General features: G+C 37.9%; 1 protein-coding gene across 1 annotated transcript; it reads right to left on the minus strand.

Annotated features, from left to right (window-relative positions):
• Positions 1-1834: 1834 nt before the first annotated feature.
• On the minus strand, positions 1835-21046 carry lin28aa (lin-28 homolog Aa). The gene is made up of 3 exons (XM_067449841.1): positions 20591-21046; positions 12958-13142; positions 1835-3040 (listed from the first exon to the last, which is right to left on the minus strand). The coding sequence occupies exons 1-3, from the start codon at positions 20831-20833 to the stop codon at positions 2830-2832; spliced, it is 639 nt and encodes a 212-aa protein (XP_067305942.1). The 5' UTR covers positions 20834-21046; the 3' UTR covers positions 1835-2829.
• Positions 21047-27486: the final 6440 nt, after the last annotated feature.

Here is a 27486-nt window from a genome sequence, read left to right on the forward strand (position 1 = left end):
CTTTTCACAAAATTCAAATTTTCTGAGATACTGAATTTGGGATTTTCCTTAATTGTCAGTTATAATCATCAAATAAATAAATAAATAAACCAATAAACATTTTAAATATACCAGTCTGTGTAATGAATATAATATATAAGTTTCACTTTTTGAATGGAATTAGTGAAATAAATAAACATTTGATAAACTTTTGATGGACAACTATAGGACCAGCACCTGTACATCTACACTATCACTATTGAGAGCAGAGATCACAACCAGTCTTTTTCTCACATTCCACTAAATTTATTGGATGACAAAAACCATTGAAAACTTCACGTTACATTCAAATGTTCAAGAAGTGATTCCCAAGTTCAACAGGATAGTCAAAAACAGCATGAGCACATCTAAATGGTGCAAAACTTTGTATGATACCTTCATTCATTAAATACGATAAAAACAAGAACTCAAATATAATTGCATAAAGGAATGGATTAGATAACGGCAATGTTTCCAGTTCATGTAGGAGGCAACCATGGGATATACATTCCTGTTTGATCCACAAATCTCAGAAAGTTAGTACTTACAATAACTATGGTGTAATGGAACTGTAATAAAATAATATAATTCTTATCACTTCATGTGAAATCATGCTTGATACACTCCCTGAGTTCAGAGTCATGATTTAACACTGCTAAAGTAAAAGGCATTTATAGCGACTGTGGAATAAAAGTCTGTCAGATGAGGCAGATTGCAGTGCCATCTTCAGCACAGACAGAGAAATCACAATTCTCTACAAAATAAGCTGCACAGAGCAAGAAATCAGTGCCATAAAAGCTCATCATTAGCAGCCAATTCGTGGCACGTGAGATGATGGTTGAGGTACTTAGGAAATAATACAGAGAAGCTTGAGGTAGGAGCCGGAGTCTCTTTTACATCGCGGAGAACGAGTTGCTATAAATAAATACTATAAGTAAAGGCTAATAATAGGTTTACATAAACAGTATGCATATATCTATTTATATATATATTAAATATGCTTTAAAGTCTTTCAGCTCCTCCTGTAAAATGGGAGTAAAAGGCTGTTAAATACATTCCAAAACAATACAGGCAGATTGAGAACGGAGCCAATGTCTTCACCAGAAACTTATGGGCAACATTCGTTCTAAAGAATAACTTATTTCTCTCCAAGAAAACCCCTGAGGCCAATTGTCAAAGACAACTTACAAAATATATCGCTAGCAAACATACAAATCAGCAGCATTTAAGACAAGATAGCAAATATCAAGCCGAGATTTGACTGTAGTCTGAAGTTTAGAGATAAAAGCGTGATTGATTATTTACTTTCATGTCTAATAGAGCGTGTTACTGTTTAAAAATAACCACAGATCACTAGTGACAGATTCGGACACATGTAAAACAAGCCGCTGTGTGAGCGGTTTTAACATTCATTTGGTCCCTGGTGATCAGGACAGTCTATTGCAAAATTGGCAATTGCCAAATCCCTAGTTCAAACCCACCACCAAAACATTTTCAAAAAAGCATCAAGAAATACTAGAAACATTCAAATGCATCAATCGTTCAATCATCTATAAGAATAAGACGTTTGAGAAAGCTCAGTAGAGAAAAAACACTAAATGAGATATATGAGTGTCGGCCCAAATCCGGGCCACATCTGGATTCAGCACAGAGCCGATCCTCCCCATTCAACGCAGGTTAAGTAGGTCTCCGAAACCTCTTACTCGTCACTATATAAAATAAACATGAGGTTAAATTAAAACCATAATATGAATATTTCTTTATAACATGCAAATAAATGTGCGGTATCACAAATGTGTTTTTTTTGTAACATGTAATTTATGATTTTTTCTTGACTAAGCAATAAATTCACAAGCAAGTTGTAAACCAATAACTAGTCCTCCACCGTGTTTCGTTAGAAATGCCTCATGATGAAATAACTTTCGGTTTGTGTTGGTACACATCAATAATCAAAATGTTCTTATGCGGTTTAATGTATATAAGAAATAAACATTCCTGTTCAGTATTACGAGCTGTCGCGTGACTCAGGCACTTTAAAAACAATAAAGCCTATTAGTCTAAAATGAGCTCATTTTGAGTATTATTGATGTATTTTCGTATGTTTACCTGAGAATTCTTCACTCTAAAACATTATGGGTTGTATAAACCCAGATTTGAGTCGAAATGGACAAACCCAACCGTTGGGTTAAAAAATAAAAAAAAAAATGTAACCCAGCGGTTGGTTTTGTCAATATTTGACCCACATTTGGGTTGAAACAACCGTGATTTTGTAATTTCGTTAGTAAATCACGCATTTAGAAAGCCAGTAGTTTTTCTGACAGCTAGATGGTGCCAGAGAGCATTACTGTAAAACAAAGCATTTATTTCGCTGTCAACGAAAATGGTTTTAATTTTACTTAAATTAGCTTACTTCCATTTTAATGTGTTTTAACAGGTTTCCCTTTACATATTTATGTAAGTTTTTCATAACTTTCCAACTGATACCATTGTAATTATTGGGTTATGGAAATTTTGTGGTTTTTAAGAATGCACTGACAGGGGCTCCTTCACCAAGTTTTGCTTAGGGCCCCCATAAGTGTAGGATCGGAGGTGATTCAACGTGTACCGGATGTGGGCCGGATCTGGGCCGACACTATGTTGCTGTCTGGGAGAACTCCTGTAGCAATACACCTATCACTGAAATTCCTGAGAGCAGCTCTATTCCTGAGTGTTAGAGTTACATTCTTCTTTGCTTTTATAGACCTGAGGAAGTTCCAACAGCAGCATTATGCATTTGTTTTTCCAGTATAGTGTGATATGATTGTGGTTTTCTCAATCGGTGGGTGGTGGGGAATGACTGTGTTCCGCTATCTCCCCCCTGAGACCCGCAGACGTTCCCTGAGAGCCCTGTGGCGACTGCTGGGCTTTGGCGGGACAGTTGGCAACCATGTGCGACACACTTTGGCAGAAATGGCATCTTTTGGGTTGGGGAGGCAGCTTGCACTCTTTGGCATGATGATCCAGACCACCACAATTGTAACACCTGTGGAAAAATTACAATCACAAATGTACTTAAATGATTAAAGCAATCACCATAATATTCAACTTTATATTCAACAATATTATTGATCTGACTGTACTGACGCTGCTGCATGAAAACTGAACTGAGCTGGATGATGACATTATTTTGTCTATAGAACTGCTTTATAGACAAAATAAACTAAACTTAAAGGGATACTTCACCACTTTTTCATATTAAACTGTTATTCCCTTAACTAAGACTGAATCAATACTGAACTGACTTCAGCTGAACAACAGCCGAAACATACATGTCCTGTTATCACTCTAAAGCTGCTAAAAGAGATTATTCCAGAGGTCATATATCCCTGGCTGCGTCCGAAACCTGTAAAATGCTGCCTTCGGAGGACACATTTCAAGGCAGGAAGGTATCAAGCAATGTCTGAATCTAATGATAGCTTCACTTCCTGTCTCCTGAGAGACCTTCATGTGATCGATTTTTGAAGGCATCATACATGTATCCTTCCCTGCCTTTGATATCCCACAATCCTGTGCTTTCCATTCAGTGACAGACAGTTGAGCTTGGAAAATAAGATGGCGCCCAAAAGTTGCGTTTACTTGTCAGTTTGTGTGTAAATGTATGTTTTTAACCAATATTTTCCACTTCTGATGTCATTTATAGCGAGAAATTAACGTGTTTAGTTCTCACCAAAGCTCGCTCTATTTTGCTGTGGATCATTTAACTGTTACACTGCCTAAGAAGTCTGTTCGAAATAAGTTTCGGGAGGTGCCTTCATGCACAAAACACTGCCTTACACGACATTGTCTGATAAGGCAGTGAGGAAACGAGTCAGCTGCCTAGGTTTTCGGACGCAGCCCTTGTCTTGAAATCATTTATTAATCTTTGTCATTAGGATATGTACTGAAAATGTTTAAGTTTGCTATTATTAAACCTCTTATTATTCAAATATACTAGAAAAGGCAGTGTTCTCACAACTATGCCCCTTTTAAGAAAGCAATGGTATCTGTGAGGATTTCCAGTCAGGATTTAGACCGTATCATAGTACTGAGACTGCTCTCATTAGAGTTACAAATGATTTACTCTTTTCCTCTGATCATGGTTGTATCTATTAGTTTTACTCGATCTTAGCGCTGCATTTGATACTATCGACCTCAACATTCTTTTGAATAGACTTGAAAATTATGCTGGCATTAGTGGAATTGCATTAGCATGGTTTAAATCATACTTATCTGACCATTTTCAGTTTGTAGCAGTAAATGAAGAGATGTCACACCGATCACAAGTTCAGTATGGAGTACCGCAAGGCTCAGTGTTAGGACCGTTGCTTTTCATCCTTTATATGCTACCAATGGGAGATATCATTAGAAAAGCATGCCGCTCGTTTTCATGGTTATGCTGATGATATTCAGCTCTATATTTCTTTACGCCCTGACGAAACTCGCTAATTCACAAGATTAACGGAATGCTAAGTAATTAAGCTTGTAAATTCCTTTTACTTAATTCTGAAAAAAAAAAACTGAGTTTCTAATTATTGGAAAAAAAATCTGCACGTAGTAAGCTAGAATACTGTCTAACACCTGGTGACTGCTCTGTCAAGCCCTCGTCGTCAGTGAGGAACCTGGGTGTGCTCTTTGATACCAATCTTTCATTTGAAAGCCACGTTTCTAACATCTGTAAAACCGCATTCTACCATCTTAAATGTATATCTAAATTACGGCACATGCTTTCAATGCAAAATGCTGAACAGTTAGTTCATGCGTTCATGAGCTCAAGGCTAGATTATTGTAATGCTCTACTGGGTGGTTGCCCTGCTCGCTTAATAAACAAACTCCAGCTAGTCCTAAACGCAGCAGCTCAAACCAGGAAGTACGATCATATTAGTGCAGTTCTGTCAACACTGCACTGGCTCCGTATTAAACATCGCATACATTTTTAAATCTTGCTTATTACTCACAAAGCACTAAATGGTTTAGCTCCCTAGTGCTTGAGCGAGCTCTTAACACATTATACTCCATCACGGCTATTGCGGTCTCTAAACTCTGGCCAGTTGATAATACCTAGAATATCTAAATCAACTGCAGGCGGTCGATCCTTTTCCTATTTAGCACCTAAACTCTGAAACAGTCGTCCTAGAATTGTTCGGGAAGCAGACACACTCTGTCAGTTTAAATCTAGACTCTTTATCTCTTTACTATGGCATACACATAGAACATTATCAATTTCTATTATTCAAGTTAAATGATTGTAAGGCTGCATTAACTAGGCCAGCCGGAGCTGGGAACACTTCCCATTACACCTGATGTACTCGTTTACATCATAAGAAGAGTGGCATCTACGCTAATGTTATTCATCTATGAAGTGTCAGCAGAGATTGTGTCTACTAGACTCTCCTCTGTGAAGGTCTCATTGACCGGCAGCAGTGGCACTCATCCTCAACAAACCCGTCTCAGGCATGATGCCTCCTAATTTCAACCAGATAGAACTGAACAACTATTCTGAATTTTTCGATCTAATCTGGCTTTTGATTTGTAATATTGCCTGAATTATAATCATACACTGTTTGTTCGTTGGCCAGAGGAGAACTTGCACCCCTGGTTTCTCCCAAGGTTTATTTCTCCATTCTAGCACCTGGGTTCGTTGCCACTGTCTCCTTTGTGGTCTTTGGCTTTTAGCTTGCTCATTTGGGGACACTTAATATTCAGCTATATTTCCTCAACTATATTATGGATTTGCCTCCATCACTCTTTTCTTCTAGATCTGCTGTACAGCCGAAACAAACTTTGTTGCATTATTTTCCTGTTATAACTAAAGCTGCTTTAAAACAATCTTTATTGTAAAAAGTGCTATATAATAAAGGTGACTTGACAGAAGATAACTTATAGAACCGTTTTGGGATTATAAAATAGTTAGTGGGTGTGTATACATGTATATGACAAAACGCTCATTCTAACATTTTTATTTTAATGAGATTTGAAGGGGTTTTATGGCTTATTTCCATATAGTATGATATAGTGAGAATATGGAGCTCATACTTTAGGGGGAGAACACCTCAGTTTTATCTAGAGGCTCAAACTGAACAAAAAATATCCAATTTGGTGATGATGCGGATTATTTGACCAAAAAGTAAGATGAAATCCTGATGCTTGAAATGCAAATCAATATAATCTTTATAACAGTACAGCAGACTACTGACATAAAATCATATAAATGATATCAGTTGTCACTTTATATATGACAATAATGTCTAAGTAAGATGACATTTAAATGCTTAGTTTGATAAAAACATAAATCAATGCAATACAAACAGCATGTTTAGATGCACACCAGTAAGCTGATAACTCACAAATATCAGCTTATTGAATTTGGCTTATTGTGTGCACCGTGTCAGCAGGAGATTTATGGCTCATATTATCCCTCATCAGTTACAGACGCAGCGTTTTGACTGAACCTCTTCTACTTCTGCTGCGTGAGATGAGAACACATCTTTACAATTTTCTGGATCTTAAAAGAGTCTGCATCTGTGATATATGTCATTATTTCATGCAAAACACTCGCTGGATGCGTTTAAATCTGCTCTGAGTTGGTGTTTTTGTCACCTATCACACATGCGCACTTCAATAAGCCGACAGAAAGCAGGTTAATGCGTTTACATGCCGCGCAAAATCAGGATAAGAGGCAAAAAACTGCCTGTGTCGACCGGTTTATGCTTACGCCGTTTATGACCTTACTCCGATAAAAGAAAAAAAACGGGTTACCGCGTTTACATGACCGTGTTCATTGTCGGCTTATTAGGCATAATCGGCTTAAGAACGTGCATGGAGACGCACTCAATGATAATTGAAAGATAAATTAACAAACTTTTCTCAAAAGCCTGATGGATCATATTTAATGCATTTTATCATGATTTTCTAAAGCTGGGCATACACTGTGCAATTTCTATGCGTTTTCAGCAAGGTTACCTACTCACACTGTACGAGTAGATCGCATGCGATGTAAAGCCAAAGCTCACGATTGATGTGCTCTCCCTGTGCGGTCCGACCGTCGAGTGCGTCTTGACTGCTCACACTGTACGGGTGAAAAATGTGCAATAAAACCCCCGTGGCGACGATAGACCATGGTGTATTATAGAGAGGTAAATGCATCAGCTATTGATATCAAGAGTATTTAGAATTTATGTATAAAATTATTGTTATTATTAGAGTAGGCCTACTTTTATTATTAAATTGATATTACATTAATTTGCCCCCTCCCCCCAACAATAATGCATAATCGACAAACTGCATAATAAAATAATAGATCGATTACTCCTCACTATTTAAAAACATTTAGCCCGATTAAACAAGGAATTATAGGTCGAATTATATGATTATAATGTCAGAACACTGCAATAATAATGTCCGTCTCAATGAAAAGTAAGAGCAGATTTATCTAAAAACAACTTGTTTAACACAAAATGGGCCTACTTCTCTTCTATTTTTTTCTCACAATATGGACCAAAATAGAAATATTAAGAAAATAAATAAGAAAGAAATAGGCTACGATATCAGTATGTTGAATTACATTTATCTCTCGTTGTCTGAGAATATGTACCGAAAGCTTGTCAGATTTTACTTTCACTTTCTGTTGTGAATAATTGACTGGGTTTGAGACTGCGTTTAAACTGCGCATTGCGTGATATCCACTGACTCGAGTTCATGAAGAAAAAGAACACATTGCAACATGACATTGTGTCAAGATGGACAACGGTTCCCACTTTCCGTCATAATAAGATTAAGTAGGCCTAGGCTAAATATTAATTAATATTGAAAAAATAAAAATAAAATGTGAAAGTAAAACAAGTAGGCTAAATTAATGATCAACTAGCTAAATGAATAAGATGCACTGGATATATACAACACAAACTGGAGGCACAACAGTTTAGTTAATTTCTGCTATTTGATAGCTGCCTACATAATTAAAGATCTCTCTCTTTTCGTTTTCTTCCTTAATGCTTTTAAAAATTAAATGGTTGAACTTCTGCTTTCGCGCAGGCGCAGAGAGGGGAAATAGGGCAATCAGTTTGTGGCTTTGCTTCAACTGTGCGATAACCTCACGAGGGGCGAGCAGAATTTCTGACACGCCAGAAATTCATCCGACCATCCGATTCCCGATCGTGAGAGGTTTGTCGCCCCTCGTTTCCCCCGGTACACTGCACGAAGACCTCGCGACAAACGACGCACGATAAATCTGAAAATCGGCCCGACCCAAAAAAGAGTCGCATGAGTCAGAATTCGGCTCGAAATCGGACGAAAATCGCACAGTGTATGCCCGGCTTAAAGACTGATGTATGGGTTAGCAAGCAAACCTAAAGGTTCTTGAAATATTACTAACAATACAAAAGTTATTCTTAAAGATTTCACTGCAAACAGACATGTGAAGCACCAGCTGAAGGTGGACCTTTTTACAAATATACTGGCTAAAAAAGAATGAGCTATCAGTCAGACCAATCCATCAATCAGCTTTATTTATACAGCGCTTTTACAGTGGCGATTGTTTCAAAGCAGCTTCAGTGTTAAACAGGACAATATAGCAACACAATTTGAATCAGCTGTACAGTCGTTCTGGAGAAAACAGTGATGTTATCAGCTTATTTTAATTTATCATAGAGCGACAATGTTGGCAGATCAGTATTATAGTTTATAGAATTTAATAAGACCTAATAAGTTAATTTTATTTGTATATTTAGTTAAATAATAATTTGGATCATAATTTTAGTCTCCCCAACTGAGCAAGCCAAGCCAAAGGCGACCAAAGGAACCTAAACTCCATCAGGGCATGATGGAGAAAAATAAACCTTAGAGAAACCAGACTCAGTCGGGGTGCCGGTTCTCCTCTGGACTATTAACACACCGTGTATGATTATTATTCTGGCAACCTCACAGGTCAGAAATCATATCAGATTTTTAGGTATCACGCAAGAGACGGGTTTATCTAGGATGACGCGTAGATTACACAAGAGTATGAATAATTGAAATATTTGAAGTCAGACGACAGAAGTAGACTGTGTGCAACAGATTTTGATCATGTTGATCATTTAGAGGCCTTTTGCGTATCAAATATGATACAGTAGGCATTGATTAGAGGGTTAAAGTTCGCCAAAGAGCATGAGCAAATATTCCAAATCTCCAATGGAAATAAAACATTGCTTTTTTACTCTAACAAAGTGCATTGTGAAATGTGTTTCCCCAAGTGTTCAATTGACGGCCAGGCTGTCAGAGTTGACACAAGGCCATGTGCGGAGATCCCAGCGGCATATGGGACAGGCGCGGATGCATTGATGTCCACTCAGCTGAGGTCATGTGGGCGACTGGGGACTTTAGGGTGACACTATTGCAGCTTGTGGTGGTTTATAGGCACTGACCCGAGGCCTTTATCAGCACAGTGTCAGCACGGACGGACAGCCGGCGGAGCGTGCAGAAGGCACTGACGGCCTTTGTTTGAAAAAAGCTGCAGCAGCAACCTATGAACTATGACCTCTTGCAGCCCTAACCCCCAAACACCCCCCGCAGTCCCTAACGCATGCAGTTTCCATGGCAATCCTGACCCCTGACCTCTCTCGGGCACCTTCATCTGTTATCAATTAAATAAACTGCGGTGTCTTCTCTACATCCTGAGGTCGAAGCAGGAACCGAAATGTGCACAACAGGCGCACTTTATACTGGCTTGATTTTGCTCTCCCTTGTAAAAAAGAAGTGTGAATAATTGTAATGAAAGTGTATATTATATATCAGATATACTGTATATATTACTGCTCAAATATATACACTATATATATAGCAGAGAAGGGAATCATCTGGGTCAAGGGTGCAAAAACGGCATGGAATAAATTTCCCTTTCTGTGCATGCAAATTAAATCATGAGGCATCACTTTGAGCTAGGCATATTTAAAGTTGCTTTCAGTTATAATAATCTCAGGATTGGGGGATATCCATCAGATACAAATGCATCAGTGGCCAGGCGTTTTAACCAGTTATTGATCCGGGTCGCATCGACAGCCTGTCCATGCAGCCCTAACCGAGGGCAGAGGAGGGGGAAGGGGAGGAACTGGTGAAAGGGGTGAGATGAACACATTTTTGGAGAGATCAAAGAGATGAGCTTCAGGCACTCCCTACAGGCTGCTAAAACACACACACACACACACACACACACACACACACACACACACACACACACACACATGTTGGTCTATGTGGTTTACAGGGACTCTCCATAGGCGTAATGGTTTTTATACTGTACAAACCGTATTTTTTATCCCCTTACACTGCCCCTGCCCCTAAACCTACCCATCACAGGAAACATTCTGCATTTTTACTTTCTCAAAAAAACATCATTTAGTATGTTTTTAAGGCCATTTGAATTATGAGGACATTTGATATGTCCCCATAAACCACATTTATAGTGCAATACCAGTGTAATAATCCAGTAGACCCGCCCACCGACTCCTCTAATCCAGTAGCCCCGCCTACCGACTCGTCTAATCCAGTAGACCCGCCCACTGACTCGTCTAATCCAGTAGACCCGCCCACCGACTCATCTAATCCAGTAGACCCGCCCACCGACTCATCTAACCCAGTAGCCCCGCCCACCGACTCGTCTAATCCAGTAGACCCGCCCACCGACTCATCTAATCCAGTAGCCCCGCCCACCGACTCATCTAACCCAGTAGCCCCGCCCACCGACTCGTCTAATCCAGTAGACCCGCCCACCGACTCATCTAATCCAGTAGACCCGCCCACCGACTCATCTAATCCAGTAGCCCCACCCACCGACTCGTCTAATCCAGTAGACCCGCCCACCGACTCGTCTAATCCAGTAGACCCGCATCACGCGCTGCGCGTAGGGCACCAAGTGCTGAGGGGGGCACTTCTAGAATTTTCTCTCTGTACTGTACGTACTGTGTACGTGTCTAACAGAGCATACCTTTAGCACGCTGGACTCAGACAGCTATGGGCCAGGGCTCGCAAAGCCCGGCAGGCCGATTAATCTCATTATATGCCCTTCTAGATCTGCTATTCTCTGACATCTGAAGGGTGGTTCGCACTTATATCGTTTGATCTTGCGGGCTGTGTGTAATGTAAAAATAATAGTCCAATCAGTCGTGGGTGGATGATAAATAAATCATTGTGTTTGTTTGATAAAAATGTTTACGAGCCCTGCGATCGAGAAAATCATTCTGGTTGCTGCTTCTCCCTCACTCTCTCCTCTCTCATGTCATTGAACTGACAGGGGAGCTTAAGCTCATTAAATATGCAAATCTTATCCAATCCTAGCCGTGGGCGTTTACTTCCTTGTCTCCAGTGCTGCTTGATCAGCTCTATAATGGTTTTACTGCATAATTAATCTGTTTAAAATCAAGTGGTGTAACAACTCGACATAAGTTAAAATAAAACCTATGTCAACAAATCCTAGTTTAGCGTTAAACTTTGCTTAACTGAATCCTTGTTGGTGCAACTCACCCTATAGTGTTTTTCACGTTAAGTGTTTTAAAAGCGTCCCGCTGTTTTTGGTGATTGAAATACGGCAGCAGGTGCTTTATAGTGCCCGAAACGTGTATCTTGTTCACATCATAGACTGTAAAATAGAACTGGACGTAGTGTCCGTGACGTCACCCATAGGTTTCCGATAAGCCGTTCTGAAGCGCCAAGTAGGGGCGAGCTGGGCGTCGCCATCTTGTGAGCGAGTCATCGCGTGGTACTCCCGCATAACAGAAAATGGGCAAAAAGGCGGGATGTGGGCGGAGCTGAGGTGACGCAATGACTAAAGACGGCAGATAAATGGCTATCCACCTGTAACCACGCCCTTAATTATGCAGAACTTTAAGGCTTTATATAACGTAAACAAATGAGTTTAATAAAAAAAATCCACCCCCCTCACAGTTGTCATGAAGATCAAAATTAGCCTTATAAGCCAAAACCACAATTTGTACCAGGCTGTAAACATGTTAATTTCTGCTGTAAAGTTGGGCATTTTACCATGGGGCTCAATGAGATTCTGCTCCCTTCTGGAGCCTGTCCCTAGTGGCCAGTTGAGGAATTGCAGTTGTAAAAAATCCGGCAGTGACACGCGACGACTTGCTCACAAGATGGCAACGCCCAGCTCATCTCTACTTTAAGCTTCAGAACGGCTTATCAGAATCCTATGAGTGCCGTCACGGACACTACGTCCATATTTTTTTACAGTCTATGGGTACGATCAGAAAGAGGCTCGTGCCAGTAACACGAAAGCTGATTGGCTGCAATATAAGACGCATGCTTGTCTAATTTGTAGTTGTAATAGAGCGAACAATAGTTGGTCTAGCGAAAGAAAGAACTACAAACACCACGGAACAAACACACACACACATACACACACACACACACACACACACACACACACACACACACACACACACACACACACACACACACAGGTAGCGTTACATGAACGTAGGTAAATTAAGACCTGTTTAACATTATTTAAGACCTAGAATGCAATGCTTCAGCGAATTTAAGACTTTTTAAGGCCTTATATTTTGATTTTGAAATTTAATGCTTTTTAATACTTTTTAAGACTCCGCAGGGACCCTGTATAACCCTTATCCGGTCATAATTGTAATATGTCGTTAGTTGGACTCGTGCTCGTGTACTATCGAGTGTGTTTTTGTGATGGAAGGGCTGTGACTTTTTCGTATGGGTTACGTATGTGTGGGGCGGAGCTATCAAAATAGGACCCTTTTGGGGGTACGGTCGTTTGTTTTGGTGATTTGAAATATCAACGATGGTTACCAGAAAGCACTTACCCCACCTTTAAAATAAAACTATTGGATTTTTGTTCATGATAAAGACCCATCTTGAAGAAAGCACCCTTTTGCTGTGTAAAGTGAGATATTTGAGAGGACTGACCTGTCTCCTTTGGCCCGACGTTTCTGGACGCTCTTGCCTTTGGGTCTCCTCTCACTGCCCACACAGTGAGCGCCGCCAGGACCCGTCACCCGCAGAGACTCAAGACCCTTGGAGGACTTCTTGAACGTGAACTCAACAGCCTCGCCCTCCTTCAGGCTGCGGAAACCCTCCATGTGCAGTTTACTCTGAGAAAACACAGAAAAACTCTCTCAGTAATGCCACTACACCAAATGCGCATTCATTTAGAAACTTCATTGATTACATGCAGAGAGAAAGAAACTTCAGTTAGGTTGGAAATGCAAAGCGTCTGGTAAAATCACAGTGGGTGTGTGTTACTGTAGTTTTTGAAATAGTACACTATTTAAAGGTGTAGTTCACCCAAAAATGAAAATTCTGTCATTAATTACTTACCCAAATGTCGTTGAACACCCGTAAGACACAGATGAAGATATTAGTGTTGAAATCCGATGGCTCAGAAAGGCCTTCATTGACACCAATGTCATTTCCTCTCTCAAGACCCATAAAGGCACTAAAGACGTCGTTACAAAGCCCATCTCACTACAGCGGCTCTACAATAGTTTTACTAAAGCCAGGTGCACACTGTGCGATTTTGGCCACGATTTGGCCGTCTGGGACAAATTTAGCAAATCCTAAAAGATTCCTCTGATCCTAGGCTAAAATCTGACGTCTTTGGTCGTTAGTTTGACATGTTCACCGGCAGCCGATTAATGAGCGCTGCGATCAAATTTTACCTCAGACGAAATTCTGGCAGTGTCAGAAGATTTGGCACAGAATCCTGCAGTGTGACTTCTCCTACGACGACAGTCAAATATCTCCGTTTTTCAAGACAAACTATGACCAAAACAAGAGCTAGAGATTTCTTTGTAGCCAGCATTTCAGTCCCGCGTGTAATGCAGCTCACTGTCACCCAACGGGTCATTCATTGATGATATAAAACTCTGGGTGAGTTTTCTTGCGCGAGTCCGTTTTTAGCACGCCTTAACTATCGTGCAGTCTGACATTAATGTCAACTGAGATCTTACAGTGTGACATGGCGATCATGTTCGTACAGTCTGACAAGGGACATTCGCAAAGGATTTTGAAAAAATCGCACAGTGTGCAGGACCCATAAGAGACGAGAATAGTTTTTGTGCGGAAATTTATTTGAATAACGACTTATGTAGTGATGGGCCGATTTCAAAACAAAGATTCGAACGGTTATGATTCAGCATATCGATTTATGATTCGGATGGCGTGTCAAACTGCTGAAATCACGAGACATTGGCGATCTGAATCCTGAAACGATTCACTGATTCATAACCGTTCGAATCTTTGTTTTGAAATCGGCCCATCAATATACAAGTCATTATTTAGTTGTTATTTTTTCGCGCACAAATACTATTCTCGTGGCTTCATAAATGATTGCAGAGCCGCTGTAGTGAGATGGGCTTTGTAACGACGTCTTTAGTGCCTTTATGGGTCTTGAGAGAGGAAATGACATTGGTGTCAATGAAGGCCTTTCTGAGCCATCGGATTTCAACACTAATATCTTCATCTGTGTCTGAAGGTGAACGGAGGTCTGACAGAGATCTTACCCTAATGTCCAATGACATTAGGATAAGGAATTATTGATAGAAATTTCATTTTTGGGTGAACTAACCGTTTAAGCACAAAAGCCCTAGAGGAATGCATCTGCATCTCTATGTGCTCTTATGGGATATGAAAGAGAAAGCGACTGATTTATGTGCGAAAAAAAACATGTTTTACCATCCCCCGACCCAGGTTACAGCATTCCTCATTCTCACACACACACACACACATCCCCCACAGCACACACACACACACGGGGAAGGATGCTGGGGCAGGGTCCACAAAAATTCTTCAAATGGTGTCTTGGTTTTAGGGTATCCTGAGGCGAATATATTCCTATATATAAGTTCCTATAGCAAAGGCTCTGTTTAATACCCTGGCATTAAGATGCGTTTTTGTTGATTGGATCACACGTGGACGATGCTAACTCCAGGTGTAAACGGGATCTAAAAAGACCCAAGTTTGTTTTGAAGATGAAAAACTTCCCAAGATCAATGTTTCTCTCACCATTCCAGATTTCTAACACACACTCACTCAGCGTTCGGCTCGTCTTGTGTCTGTCAGAGCAGAAACGAAAGCTGCTCTCTGTGTGTTTTTCCATCGTCTCCGGGCGTTCATTTGTAAATTTTGTAAAGAAAGGAAATTCATGTGGTTTTGCATGGATTGCATGTTCTTGTTCTTACTGTGAACCAATTTTAAAGGTGTCATGATCTGGCTTTAAAAAAAAAGGTCAACTAATGACGTTCGTGTGGTTTTTGCATTGAAAAACATTATAACTAATAAGTAATAGGCTGTTTTCTACACTGGTTTTGAGGCTCTCTCCTGAACGCTACGTTTTGATGACGCACTGGTGACTTGGAAGTAAACGCCCACGGCTAGGATTGGACACACACTGTAAAAAAATGGCTCCAATTGAAAATTGTCTAGTTATTGATCACATGTAAATTTTTCAGTTGGCCGAATTGAATTTCTTGAATTAAATTGCATCAATTCACAGAATTTCATTTCGGCCAGCTGAAAAATGTAAATGTGATCAATAACTAGAAAATTTTCAATTGGAGCCATGTTTTTTTACAGTGCAGTACATTGTTAACATTTTGCTGAAAACTAAGAATTGACAAAACATCTTTTAAAACATTTTATATTCGATTTTAAGAAATAAGGCAGATAATTCTGCACATTAAATGTTTTAAACAACATCATAGGGGTTGTCCTTAGATGACTAGTATTACAGATCTTCCTATTGTAAACGGCCCCACGAGGATCTGTGGCAGAGTATGTTTTGTGGAAACATTACAGCTATGTAGTGGCAGATGCAGTTTTCCCTTTCAAGTACTTCCACTGTGTGTCAGTCAAAGTGACCGTATTTCCCAAGACACGTGTGACCCCCCAGCCCCCAATTTCCCACCAACCCCCACTGACATCTCACTGACATGCTTTAAGCCATCTTTTAAAGCCGTTCCCAGAGTTAAAACCCCTTTAGAAGAGAGCAAGTTGACTGGATGTGTGCTCGATGTGTGCTGTATGATCCATTAGTAACACAGGCAATGGAGAAATCACAAGCAAGCAGGTTTTGACATAAGAGGAAGGGAGACTGCACAGATAAAGAAAGGATCTGTAACGCTGTCTTTCTTTTGTTTGCTCTCACAAAGACCAGCAGTGGAGCTAATGTTGTGTATCTGAGGCCAAACGTCTGTGCAGCACGTGGATCGGGACCCGCCTTGGCTTGCTTGGGCTTTGAAAGACGCTTAACATAATATTATCAATTTGTCTGCACTGACACTGTTGGATGAGAACAAAACTTGAACTGAACTGAGCTGAATAACGACACTGTTGTCTTCTGAAGAGCTGCTTATTACTAAATTGAACTTGTTTCATTATTGGTGAACTTTTAATATATTGAACTGAACTGAATCAACACTGAACTGACTTGAGCTAAATAATGAGGAAAAAAAAATTAAGTTTGCTTTTCCTGTTTCCTGCTTTGAAACAATGTGTAATGTATAAAGGGTCCATGTTAACTCAAACAGAGGCTGATTTGTGGTGAAAGCAACACATAAATTAAGAAAAACATCCAAAATATTAAATGAATGCATATTGACTGAGTAATTCAATTTGTTTTGTAGAGGACGTCAAAATGCCAAATTTCACATGAGATTTGGAGCCACATTACAGCGGTGTAAAAATGATTCAGAAAGACGGCAGCATCATTAAATTCATGTTTTACACAGAGGTTGGAAGGTCTATTAGTGAAATCTGTTGACTTTATCAATCTTTGTTGCATTATATGCCAACGATGACCGTTCAAAAATGGGAAAAAGCACTTCTTGTGCTTTTTGCCTCATGTTTGCATGCCTGTAACTCAATAATAATCAAACATATCTTAATTTCCTTTTAGATTCTGATTCCTAACAACATTTTCTTTTGGTTTCTTTATTTTAAAGGTCCTCAATGGTTCAATCCGAGAAATATGATGCAGCTTCATAAGTAAAATTTAACAATTGTACAAAATTTCAGAGGTCAGAAACCAAATGTGGGTCATTTTGCATACAATGTTTTTTTATTTTAAAGAGGAATATCTGAACAACAATCAATGATGAGAATAGAAAGGTATCTCATTTTTTATCTCATTAACACAATTGCATAGGGTATACCTCTCTAAATGCCATAAATGTTCTTTTTCCAAAGTTTACATGCCTGTAACTCTAAAAGTATTACATATATCTTAATATCCTTTTAGATCCTAATTTTTAATAAACTTTTCTTTTGAAATCTTTTTTTGTAAGGCCATATATGGTTCAATCGCATAGATATGAGGATCCCAATGTGGCTCTGTGTTCAAATTGTTGAATTTTACCCATGGTCAAAAATCGAATGCGAGTCACTGTAAAACAGCTCATATATCTCTCCATATCTCTGGGATTGAAATATAGGGCCTTTAAAATGAAGATAGCATAATAAATGTTTATTAAAAATCAAAATCTAAAAGTATATTAAGATATTTTTATTACTTATTGATTTACAGGAATGCAAACCTGGGGCAAAAAAACAAGTGCTTTTTTAACTATTTTTGAATGGTCATTGTTGGTATATAATGCAACAGAGATTGATAAAGTAAACAGATTTCACTATTAGACCTGCCAATCTCTGTGTGAAAATAAATTTATGATGTTACTGTCTGTCAAAAGTCATTTTACCCCCCTGTAATGTGGCTCCAAATCTCAGGTGAAAATAGTCATTCTGACCTCCTCTACAAAACAGTGGACTACCCAGTCAATATGCATCCATTACATTCAATCGTTTGGATTTGATCACTATGTATGCTTTTCTTACTTCTGACAAAAAATCAACAAAATCTAAAATTTGAGCCAGGGAAATTTTTGAATTGGATGATTTAATGTACCATATAATAAATAAAGGTGTGATTTCATGTTTTCAAATATTTCTAATAAGTTAATAGTATGTAAAAAAAAAAAAAAAGCCCATTTAACCTCAATTTTGCAAATGTATAAAATCATTAAGTTCTGTAAATAATGGTATTATACCGAACATCTGGCTCTTGCATCAATTTTGGCCATTGAATACTAAATTAAGTTGCACATTCCTGGTGTGTATGAAGTCACAGCAGCTCTCCAAATGGCTACCCAGTTGGTTACTCATACAAAAGGGCCCCTAAATATTTCTACTTCAATAGCATACACATATCTGTGGCTAATGACTTTATGACAGGAAACCAGATTAAAGGGGTCATCCTTGAAGGTGCTCTGGCTGACAGGCCAGACTATTGTTTTAAGACATGGCACTTACATAGGAAATGAGGGGTGAGAGAAATACTAACCACACCAGGGTGGAGCAATGCAATTACTGCAGAAGTTCAAATACTTTGGGCAATGGTGCTGTTTGTTTAGTGTTTGGGACAAGTGATTGGTTTAGCCATTTAAGAGCAGAACAAGCAGTTTTAGATTTCAGATGTTGGCTTTGCAAAGCATAACAAAATGGGAAAGGGGTCAATACAACACCCCTTGAAATAGAGTGATGCAGGGATGATGTATTATTGTAGGCCAAAACCCGGCATTTTAGCACTTCTGCTTCCATCGTCATGAAGTCAATGGGTTTTTGAATGTTTTTTTTTTTGGTTAAAAGCCTGAAAGAAGGTCAAGATATACTAATCAGCAAAACAAAAATGTGCTGTTAGCATTTAAATGCAAATGCGCAAGAGTCTGTTATTGGATTATTTTCATACATGAATTGAGATTTTTGAGTCCAGACCTCAAATTCTTTGAAAGTCTTTGGGTTGTGCTGGAGGAGACTTTACAGAAAAGATTTTGACCAGAAAATTGGTGCACCTTTTGATGGAAATAACATCACAACAATTATTTGCATCAAGAGATGCAAACATTTTTGGTCAAGATCTTTATAAAATGCAAGAGACTGTGGTTTTTGTTGAGGGAACCAGGGGGATACTCAAAAAAAGCGATTGCATGATGCTGTTCACTTTATTTAAGTAACTCATCTTGATTTAACACCATTATATCAGGTTTCTGGTTCAAATGTAACTGCTTCATGTTATATTGACATAAAACCGTTACTCTTTGACATAACTTGATGTTTTTATTTTCATATAACATGATTCAATCAAGTAACCCAACAAACAGGACATCACTTCCCATCATGCTTTGCAAAGGAGACCTGAATTCAGAGAGTAAATGTTTAAATTCAGTGCTATTTCATGCATTTTTAGCAAGATGAGAAACTGGAGAGACTTTTTAATGTTGGTATGTAAAGGTTTGTGTTATGTGAGTGTTTTTGGAGGTTACCGCTGTGGTGAAGCTCAGGGTCAGGACCTGCTAATAACAATTAAAGCTGCTTTAATAATAAAACAAAACTAATACTTTAGGCATACCATGGATGTAACAAAGCCATCTTCTGGCTAGCCAATAAGATTTTCTAAAAGGTTTTCTTGTTAGAAATCATTTGTAAATTTGTAATTACACTGGATTACTTGTTATGATATTCATTTTAGCATGGGCGTCGGAAGCAAATAAAAAGTGGGTGGGTCAGTAGCGGCTAAGGCAAAATATGATAGGTGGGGTCGTGGGGAAATTGTTTTGTCGGCGATTTTGTGGTTCCCTGCATTATGGTGCGTTTTAGGCCATATCCCCCTATTCCAAAAAAGACATCAAACCAGTCAATACCAATAGTCTACTAAAAAGGCTATATTCATTTAACTGCCATAGAAATCAACAGTTTCACAGATAATGATAATGAACAAGTTGCATGTTTTTTATGCTCCGTGTCTAGACAGAAAAAGTACCGTTTACTAAACGATTGATTGGCCCAGACAAAATTTCAGAAATCACTGAATTATTTACTGTGGCTATAGAGTAGGGGTACGACGCATGGCATCAAGTTTTGACGCATATCGCGAGCATAGGTTCGAATCCGCCTTTTGCCACACTCGCTCTACGCCCTTTCCCCATCACAGATCAGATCGGAAAGGTATTTCTTTTCAATAAAAAAAGAGAAAATATTAGAAAAGGGGAAATAAAGCGTTTAACATGTGTTTAATAATACGTTTCTTAATAAGTTTCTCGGTTAAGGGGTAGTCAATGTAAGCAGACATGTGCTGAATTAGAGACGATAAAAGTGAGTGGGTGCAATATCATTGGTCTTAAAAAGTGGGTTGGTCTTGTCCCGCACACACACACTGGTTCCGACGCCCATGCATTTTACAATAATTGAACTTAATAGTTTTGGACAAAATAAGGAATGTTAACCTGATTCAACTAAATGGCATTGAAATGACCTTAAGTTTACTGAAACAAACAATGTTAATTAAATTCAACATAACCCAGTTACGTGGAACCAGTTGACATAAAAAAGTTAAGTAAATCCAATGTATCATTATTTTGAGTGTTGGCCTACAAAAGTACACAATCACTCTGTCGCTCTATTCAACAGCCAATCAAATAGTGGTGTTCAGGGACATACAAATTATCATCTATTTGATCTAGCTGCTATTCATATATTTCTCAGCACGTACCTGATGGACGAACACGTCGACTGGAGTTTCTAAAGGCGCACCATCTCGTGTGGTCATGGACAGGAATCCAAAACCCATCCGAACATTGAACCATTTGCACACGCCCTCGCCATGGTAGGACTGAGGGTCTTCCTCGGTGGCCTGCCCCTCCTCCTCCTCCGTTTTCGTACACCCTCCTGCAAAACCATTTGTATTGGACGTTATTTTTTTAATGAGGGAAAATATATGCATGCAGACATGCATTCAAATGTAGCACAAATAGTATAAAACAAATGCCAAAATTACCTAGAAACCAACAGTCGTTGTATTAACAGCAAATTATTTATGGCCCGATTTCATGACAGGGGTTTAATTAAGACAGGATAAGGTCAAGCTCAATTAGTGCATTTTAGTATCTTTTATAAATCTGCCTTAGAAAAATCATTACTGGTGTGGATCTTGAGACAAAACAATGGAACAGACACATTTTAAGATATCTCCGAGCATGTTGCTTTCAGTTAAAACAGATCAAAAATGATTTTTTATTTTTATTTTTTGGTCTGTGAAACCAGGGGACAGTGTTTTAAATAGAATAAATATCTGGTTAGTTTTTAAAATAAATAGTATGGTATAGTTCAACAATATGTGACCCTAAACCACAAATCTAGTCATAAGTCGCACGGGAATATTTGTGGCAAAAGCCAACAATACATTGTATGGGTCAAATGTATATATTTTTCTTTTATGCCAAAAATCATTATAAAGTAAAGATCATGTTCCATGAAGATATTTTGTACATTTATTACCGTAAATATATATAAAAATGAATTATTAGTAGTAATATGAATTGACTTCATATGAAAAACTTTAAAGGCGATTTTCTCAGTATTTAGATTCCTTATGATTGGTTTGTGGTCCAGGGTCACATATTTGCACATTTACGATTAAAGTGCCATAAATTGTAGCATGAAACGCATTTTTTAAAAGTAGAATAACAGTGTAGGATTATCATTACTATAACCATGTGTAGATATTGTTATTGTGTGCCTATTATTTAAATTATTATTTTGTGTTATAAGAAAACAAATCGAATAAAGCGATATGAACTTCTGTGTATGAATCTTGGCCTACATATATATATATATATATATATATATATATATATATATATATATATATATATATATATTTTTTTTTTTTTTTTTTTTTTTTTTTTTTTCACTAGTTAAAATGCTAATTCTTGATATCACCAATGACATCACTCACATAAATATGAATTCTTGATATCAATAACTGAATTTAAACTGGTAAAAACTCAAATTCTTGATATCTGTAATTGTATTTTCACTAGTTAAATCCCGTCTGTCATTCAAAATCAGTTTTTAATAATTTTTTTTGCTTATTAAAATTACAATTTCACATATCAGAAACACTATTCTCAGTAGTAAAAATCATATTTTTTTCAAATGTCTGTTCTTGAAATCAACAATTTGATTGATTGATTGATTTTCAATTTAGTTGAAATGTTATTTTCTGATATTCGGAATGTGATTGTTGCTAGTAAAGCCATTTTAGATATCTGAAATTACTCTCCTAATTATTGATATCAGAAATACATGTCCAGATATCAGAAATAACATGTTGGAATGCATTTACAGATATGACAAAATTACATTTTAACTCTATGACAACTGAGTTCTTGATATCATTTTTTTTTTTTTTTTTTTTTTTACAAGTAATCATGTTGGTCTATATGAATTTAAAAATATATATTAATATAGGAAATAACGTCCTCTAGTCTCTGGCAACACATGCTTGTTCTTTAGGCTATTCTCTCCAAAGTGATGGAGACTTTCCAAATGTGCTCCAGCATGGTGACCCCCGACGGAGACCCCCTCTCGCCCGTATGCTCCTTCGCCTGGATACTCCTGGTGTAAATCTGAACCCATGGTGAGCGGAATTAAATCCACGCGCGCGGTTTCCTTCAGCGCGGGCCTAAAAACCTTCCTCAGGTCTCACTCTCACAACTCCAGAAACAACGGGAGCAAAACAAAGCGGAGCTCCACGATAACCTCCCGTACGCGAGTGCACGAGGGAGTGGGGGGTCTGGAGGAAAACCACACGGAAACATGAAAGACAATGCAGGGACCCCCAGCCCCCCGCGCCCGTGTCTCCTAAATAAGCAACACCTTGATGAAGAGGGCCAGAACCTCCAAAAACAAATGACATACCCTCTGCCATGGGCTCCACTCAGTGCGTGTTCAGTTCGGGATGTGTGCGTTAAATCTCGCTTCTCCAGGTGATCTCTAGCTCGGCACTGATGCTTCTCATGCTCGACCCCCTCTCTCTCACACAGTTTCGGTCAAGTCCACGTGATTCCCAATCACTCTCCCCTCCAGGATGACCAACACATTCCTCAATGGATGCACCCCCCTTGTCCAAAACAGACCAATCACACTTAGAGACCACCGTGCAGGAGTCCGGCCCCCAACTCTATCACGCATAGGTGACCACAACAACCCTAACATTAGGCATGGACGACACTTTGGAAAGGGTGAACATTAATGAGCGCTTTTACATGCACGCTCTAACCCGATTATTTACTAATCCGACAATGCATGATATCCAGTTTTCCTTTAATCGGATTATAAGCAACCGCGAGGTTTTTGTCCTTTTTACCCCGATTTCGCCATTGTAAACACTAGTAGGCTACTTGACCCAAGAAAATATAAAAATGTCTTCTCATCAAATAGCCTTTGCACGAGAGGATAATATATCCTCCTTTAATGCTTCATTTAACATAGGCCTAATTGACCCAACCATCCCATGGTAATGCGTAGTACGTGTGTGCAATATCGTGGAATGTGTGCATATGATACGATAAAGTGACAAAATGATAAACTAATTTTGGCACGAGGTTGCACACTCGTAGTATTGATAGGCATAATACATGGAACATGGGTACTCGAATACTGCGTTTTGACGTCACTGCCGGGAAATATCCCGATTTATTAATAAATGTCTTAAAAATTAAGTTTCTCTTCATTGATTTGCATGTAAAACGGGACAATGCAGGTTATTTTAATAAGCTGATATTTGGGACTGTGCGTATATCAATGACAACATCATAGCGAGATATTTGGAATAATTCTTAACGGTGTAGCCTATTTCTTTCATTAACTTTGAATATTTTTGGATGTTTCTAAATTAAATGGTCTCAAAATGTTCAAAAAGAGAGTATGAACATGGTTTTAATGTTTGACATTGCAACGTCAAAGCAGAAACCATAATTTTAAGTAGCCTAATTTAAATCATTCATAATTACAATTAATAATTACAACTCATTTATAAGCTCCAAAAATTCTAAAGATATGCTATTAAAACGCTTTGTTAAATCGAGGATTCATGCATGTGCTCTATAGCCTACTTTACAAAATCATTAGCCTATGTTTAGCTACAACAAATGCACCTTCAACATGTTTAGGCTATACGTAAATATTCTCACTTTTCTTTTAATCCAACAACATTAGGCCTATGGAATAAAATCTGGCCAAACCGATTATTAGGATGATAAACAAGTTTTGCATGAATTGAATGAATGCAACATCCAGTGTTGTGCACGCGCAGAACAAACACAAAACATAGCCATCTACCGTATTCAATATGATTCATTTCACACAGTAGCCTATCATAATGATTGATTACAATCAAAGTATAAAAATGCAATGTGATCAGGATAAATTTACAGATAGGCCGACATATTTCGTTCATATTTCGGTTTTTAATGATGATAAAGATGGCGATAATGCTGGTGGCGATCTACTACTGGTGTTATTCAAGTAAAAAAAGGAAAGGAAGACATCACTGAAACAACATTAAAGCATTTTCTTGCGATAAATCAGACAGAAATAGTCGTTTAATTAAATAATTTCAGGTTAGCATTTCTACAGTGGTTATTATTACAATAATACCATTTACAATAATATACAAACGAAACTACAAATAAATGAGTGATTTGTGCTGACATTGACAGTCGAAACCTCCAAAGGTTAGCCTGTTAAATAATTGCGAATATCTATAGCAGGCTATATCCAGATGTTTGTCGTTCTTTCACCATCACATCCGTTATTACATTTCGTAATTGCTTTCTGCAAATGAAATAACTATCAGATCAGTCATTTAAGCGTGTGCAGATCGAGATCCGGCGGCCCCAATGGCTCCCAGATGCAGGAGAAGATGCCCTCCCCCATCCAAACAATCAATAATCAAACAACAACGCCAATTGATCAGTGCACGGTTACTATGGTGATGCAACAAGTCGCCTACCTATCAATAACCCCCAATTCCAATTGCATTTGTGCGCAAGGAGCACGCATTACTGCGCATGCGCCACATCTCAAAGGCTTGAGCAGAAACGTGATATTTCTGTTTTCAATCATGGGGAAAACATGTTTTATTTTAAGGAAAACGATATAATCTATTTTCATTTACATTTTTTCTTATGCACTGTGAAAAGATAAACTGATGAACTGCTATTATTACCTCAAAGAGCTATTTCTGCCTTATTTATTAACCCATTACATGACTTTTGTTCAGTGGTTTGTTCAGTGATAAATAATATTTTTTGACTTGAATAAAACCCTTTAACCATTTAATGTTATAGAAAGCTTTTACTAGTCATAGCGTGGCTGTAATGTTGTTGAATGTTTATTGATAAGGGTTTTTGTATTTGTCTGCAACTGCCCTAAGCAAAAATTAACTCTTCGTATAACTTTGTTCCACCTTTAAATAACCATCAAATCTTCTCAATATATTCTACATTACACTTCTCATAACAGATATCTGAATTATGTAGAAAAGGGAGAACTTAAGTCATAATTCAGATTTCTGTTAAAGGTAAAACTTTAAACATCTTAATACAAGGTTTTAAATAAGAGCAGAGAGTCTTAAACTCAAAGTCATGGCTAAATTAAAAAGGTGATTTTTCTGAGCATATTGACAGATATTTGTTTTAATGATAAACTCAGTTTCACAGAAAACAACACTTCATATTTTATGTCATTATGTATCTCCAGTAAATCAAATGCATCTTGAAATAAAAATCTTTAGAGATTTGAACTGAAAAACTAAACAAATATATTGAGGAAAATTTCTTTTGTGATCAGAAGCTGGAGTCAAAGTTATTTCCATATGGTTGTGAGCAGAGCGATCTTATGTCAAATGAATTATAAAAAAGTAATAGATATCTAATGGAGGTACTTCTTTCAAACTCTGAAGGGTTGCTACTACAACTCATTGTGTCTCTCCTCAGACATTTAGAGAACATATGAACACAAAAAATCTGAAATTGATCTTCATAAAACCAGCAGAAAAAGTGGATTGCATTGTTTCTATGTGAAAACTAAAAATGAACAATATTAACCGTTTATAAAGTATAATGCATTGAAACACACGACAAACAGCCAATGTCAGATGTTACTAGGAATCTGCAAATATTATAATGCATATTAAGTTTTTTTACCATTATTTATGACAAGACATAATGCATTATAACGTACATTATGAATACCATTATAATGCATTACACATAAAGGCTTTGTCACAAATGCTTCTCTTAAATTATACTTTAGTTTGGATTAGATTATTAATAGATTACAGAGGCAAATATGCAGAGAACACGATCTTAACCATAACTGCTACATTTATGTTGAAAACTGATCACAATATGATACATTCAGTTTAAAGGGATAGTTCACACAAAAATGAAAATTCTATGAAAAATGATGAGGGGAAAAAAACATTATGGAAATCAATGGGGCCAATCGACTGTTTCTTCAAAATATCACCTTTTGTGTCCAGCAGAAGAAAGAAACTCAGGTTTGGAACAACTTGAGGGTGAATAACTGATGACAGAAGTTTAATTTTGGGGTGAACTATCCCTTTGAGGGTTATCCCTGAATGGTCCTTGGGGACAAATGTGGGCAAAATCTTTTTTTTTTCTTTTTTTTTTAAAGTTTCCTTAATCTGAGCAGTACAAGACTCGGCTACTTCTCCTGAGTTTACCACCAGAACACAAACAAAGTTGGCCTTGATTCAACAATGTTAAGGGATTGGAAAAGTCCTTTGTGGACAAAACTGGCCACCTGTAATTCAGAGCAAGTTTTTGTTTGTCCAATAAAAATCAATAAATCCAACACAATGCAGATCATACACACACACATAAATAAGGGGGTGATACAGCCATCTAGTGGCCAACTTACTACACTGTCAGAAAAAAAAGGTACATTGCTGTCGCTGGGGCAGTACCCTAAGGTACAAAACCGAAAAGGTACTAATACACACTTTTAAAGTACTGATATGTGCTATTTAGGGGTGAGTAAGGTACCTTTTTACTTTTGTACCTTAGGGTCCTACCCCAGTGACAGCACTGGTCATTTTTTCTGACAGTGTAGAATTAATATTTTTACTGACACAACATAAAAATTATCATATTTTACATGAGTAATTTTGTAATTACATTCAAAAATTGTAGATTTATAAATACAATCATATCAGATAATACAAAAATACCAGAAAAAAAGAAGAAAAAAAATCACAAAAGAAAACAACACGTGTCCATGAAGGACTCATTAAGGGCTGCTCTTTGCAGGACGTTAAGGCCTTCATTTGTGTAAGGGTGCAGACTATTTAAGAGCCAAAAGCGTCAAGAATTTCAGCATGAGAGCACTTCTGACTGAATGACATTCATCCTCAAAAATGATCTGAAAAATGTTATTATGTGCCAAATATTAAGGTCTCAGGTGCCGTGTTACTTATGTTTTCTTTGTTAATTTTGCTTAACTCAGTTAAAAGATTTTACTTAATTCCATATGTGAAATTTACTTTAAAAATCTGTGTAAAAACCTGCAAAAGAAAAA

Source organism: Pseudorasbora parva, chromosome 7, assembly GCF_024679245.1.
Source record: "Pseudorasbora parva isolate DD20220531a chromosome 7, ASM2467924v1, whole genome shotgun sequence".
In the NCBI taxonomy this organism is placed as follows: Eukaryota; Metazoa; Chordata; class Actinopteri; order Cypriniformes; family Gobionidae; genus Pseudorasbora; species Pseudorasbora parva.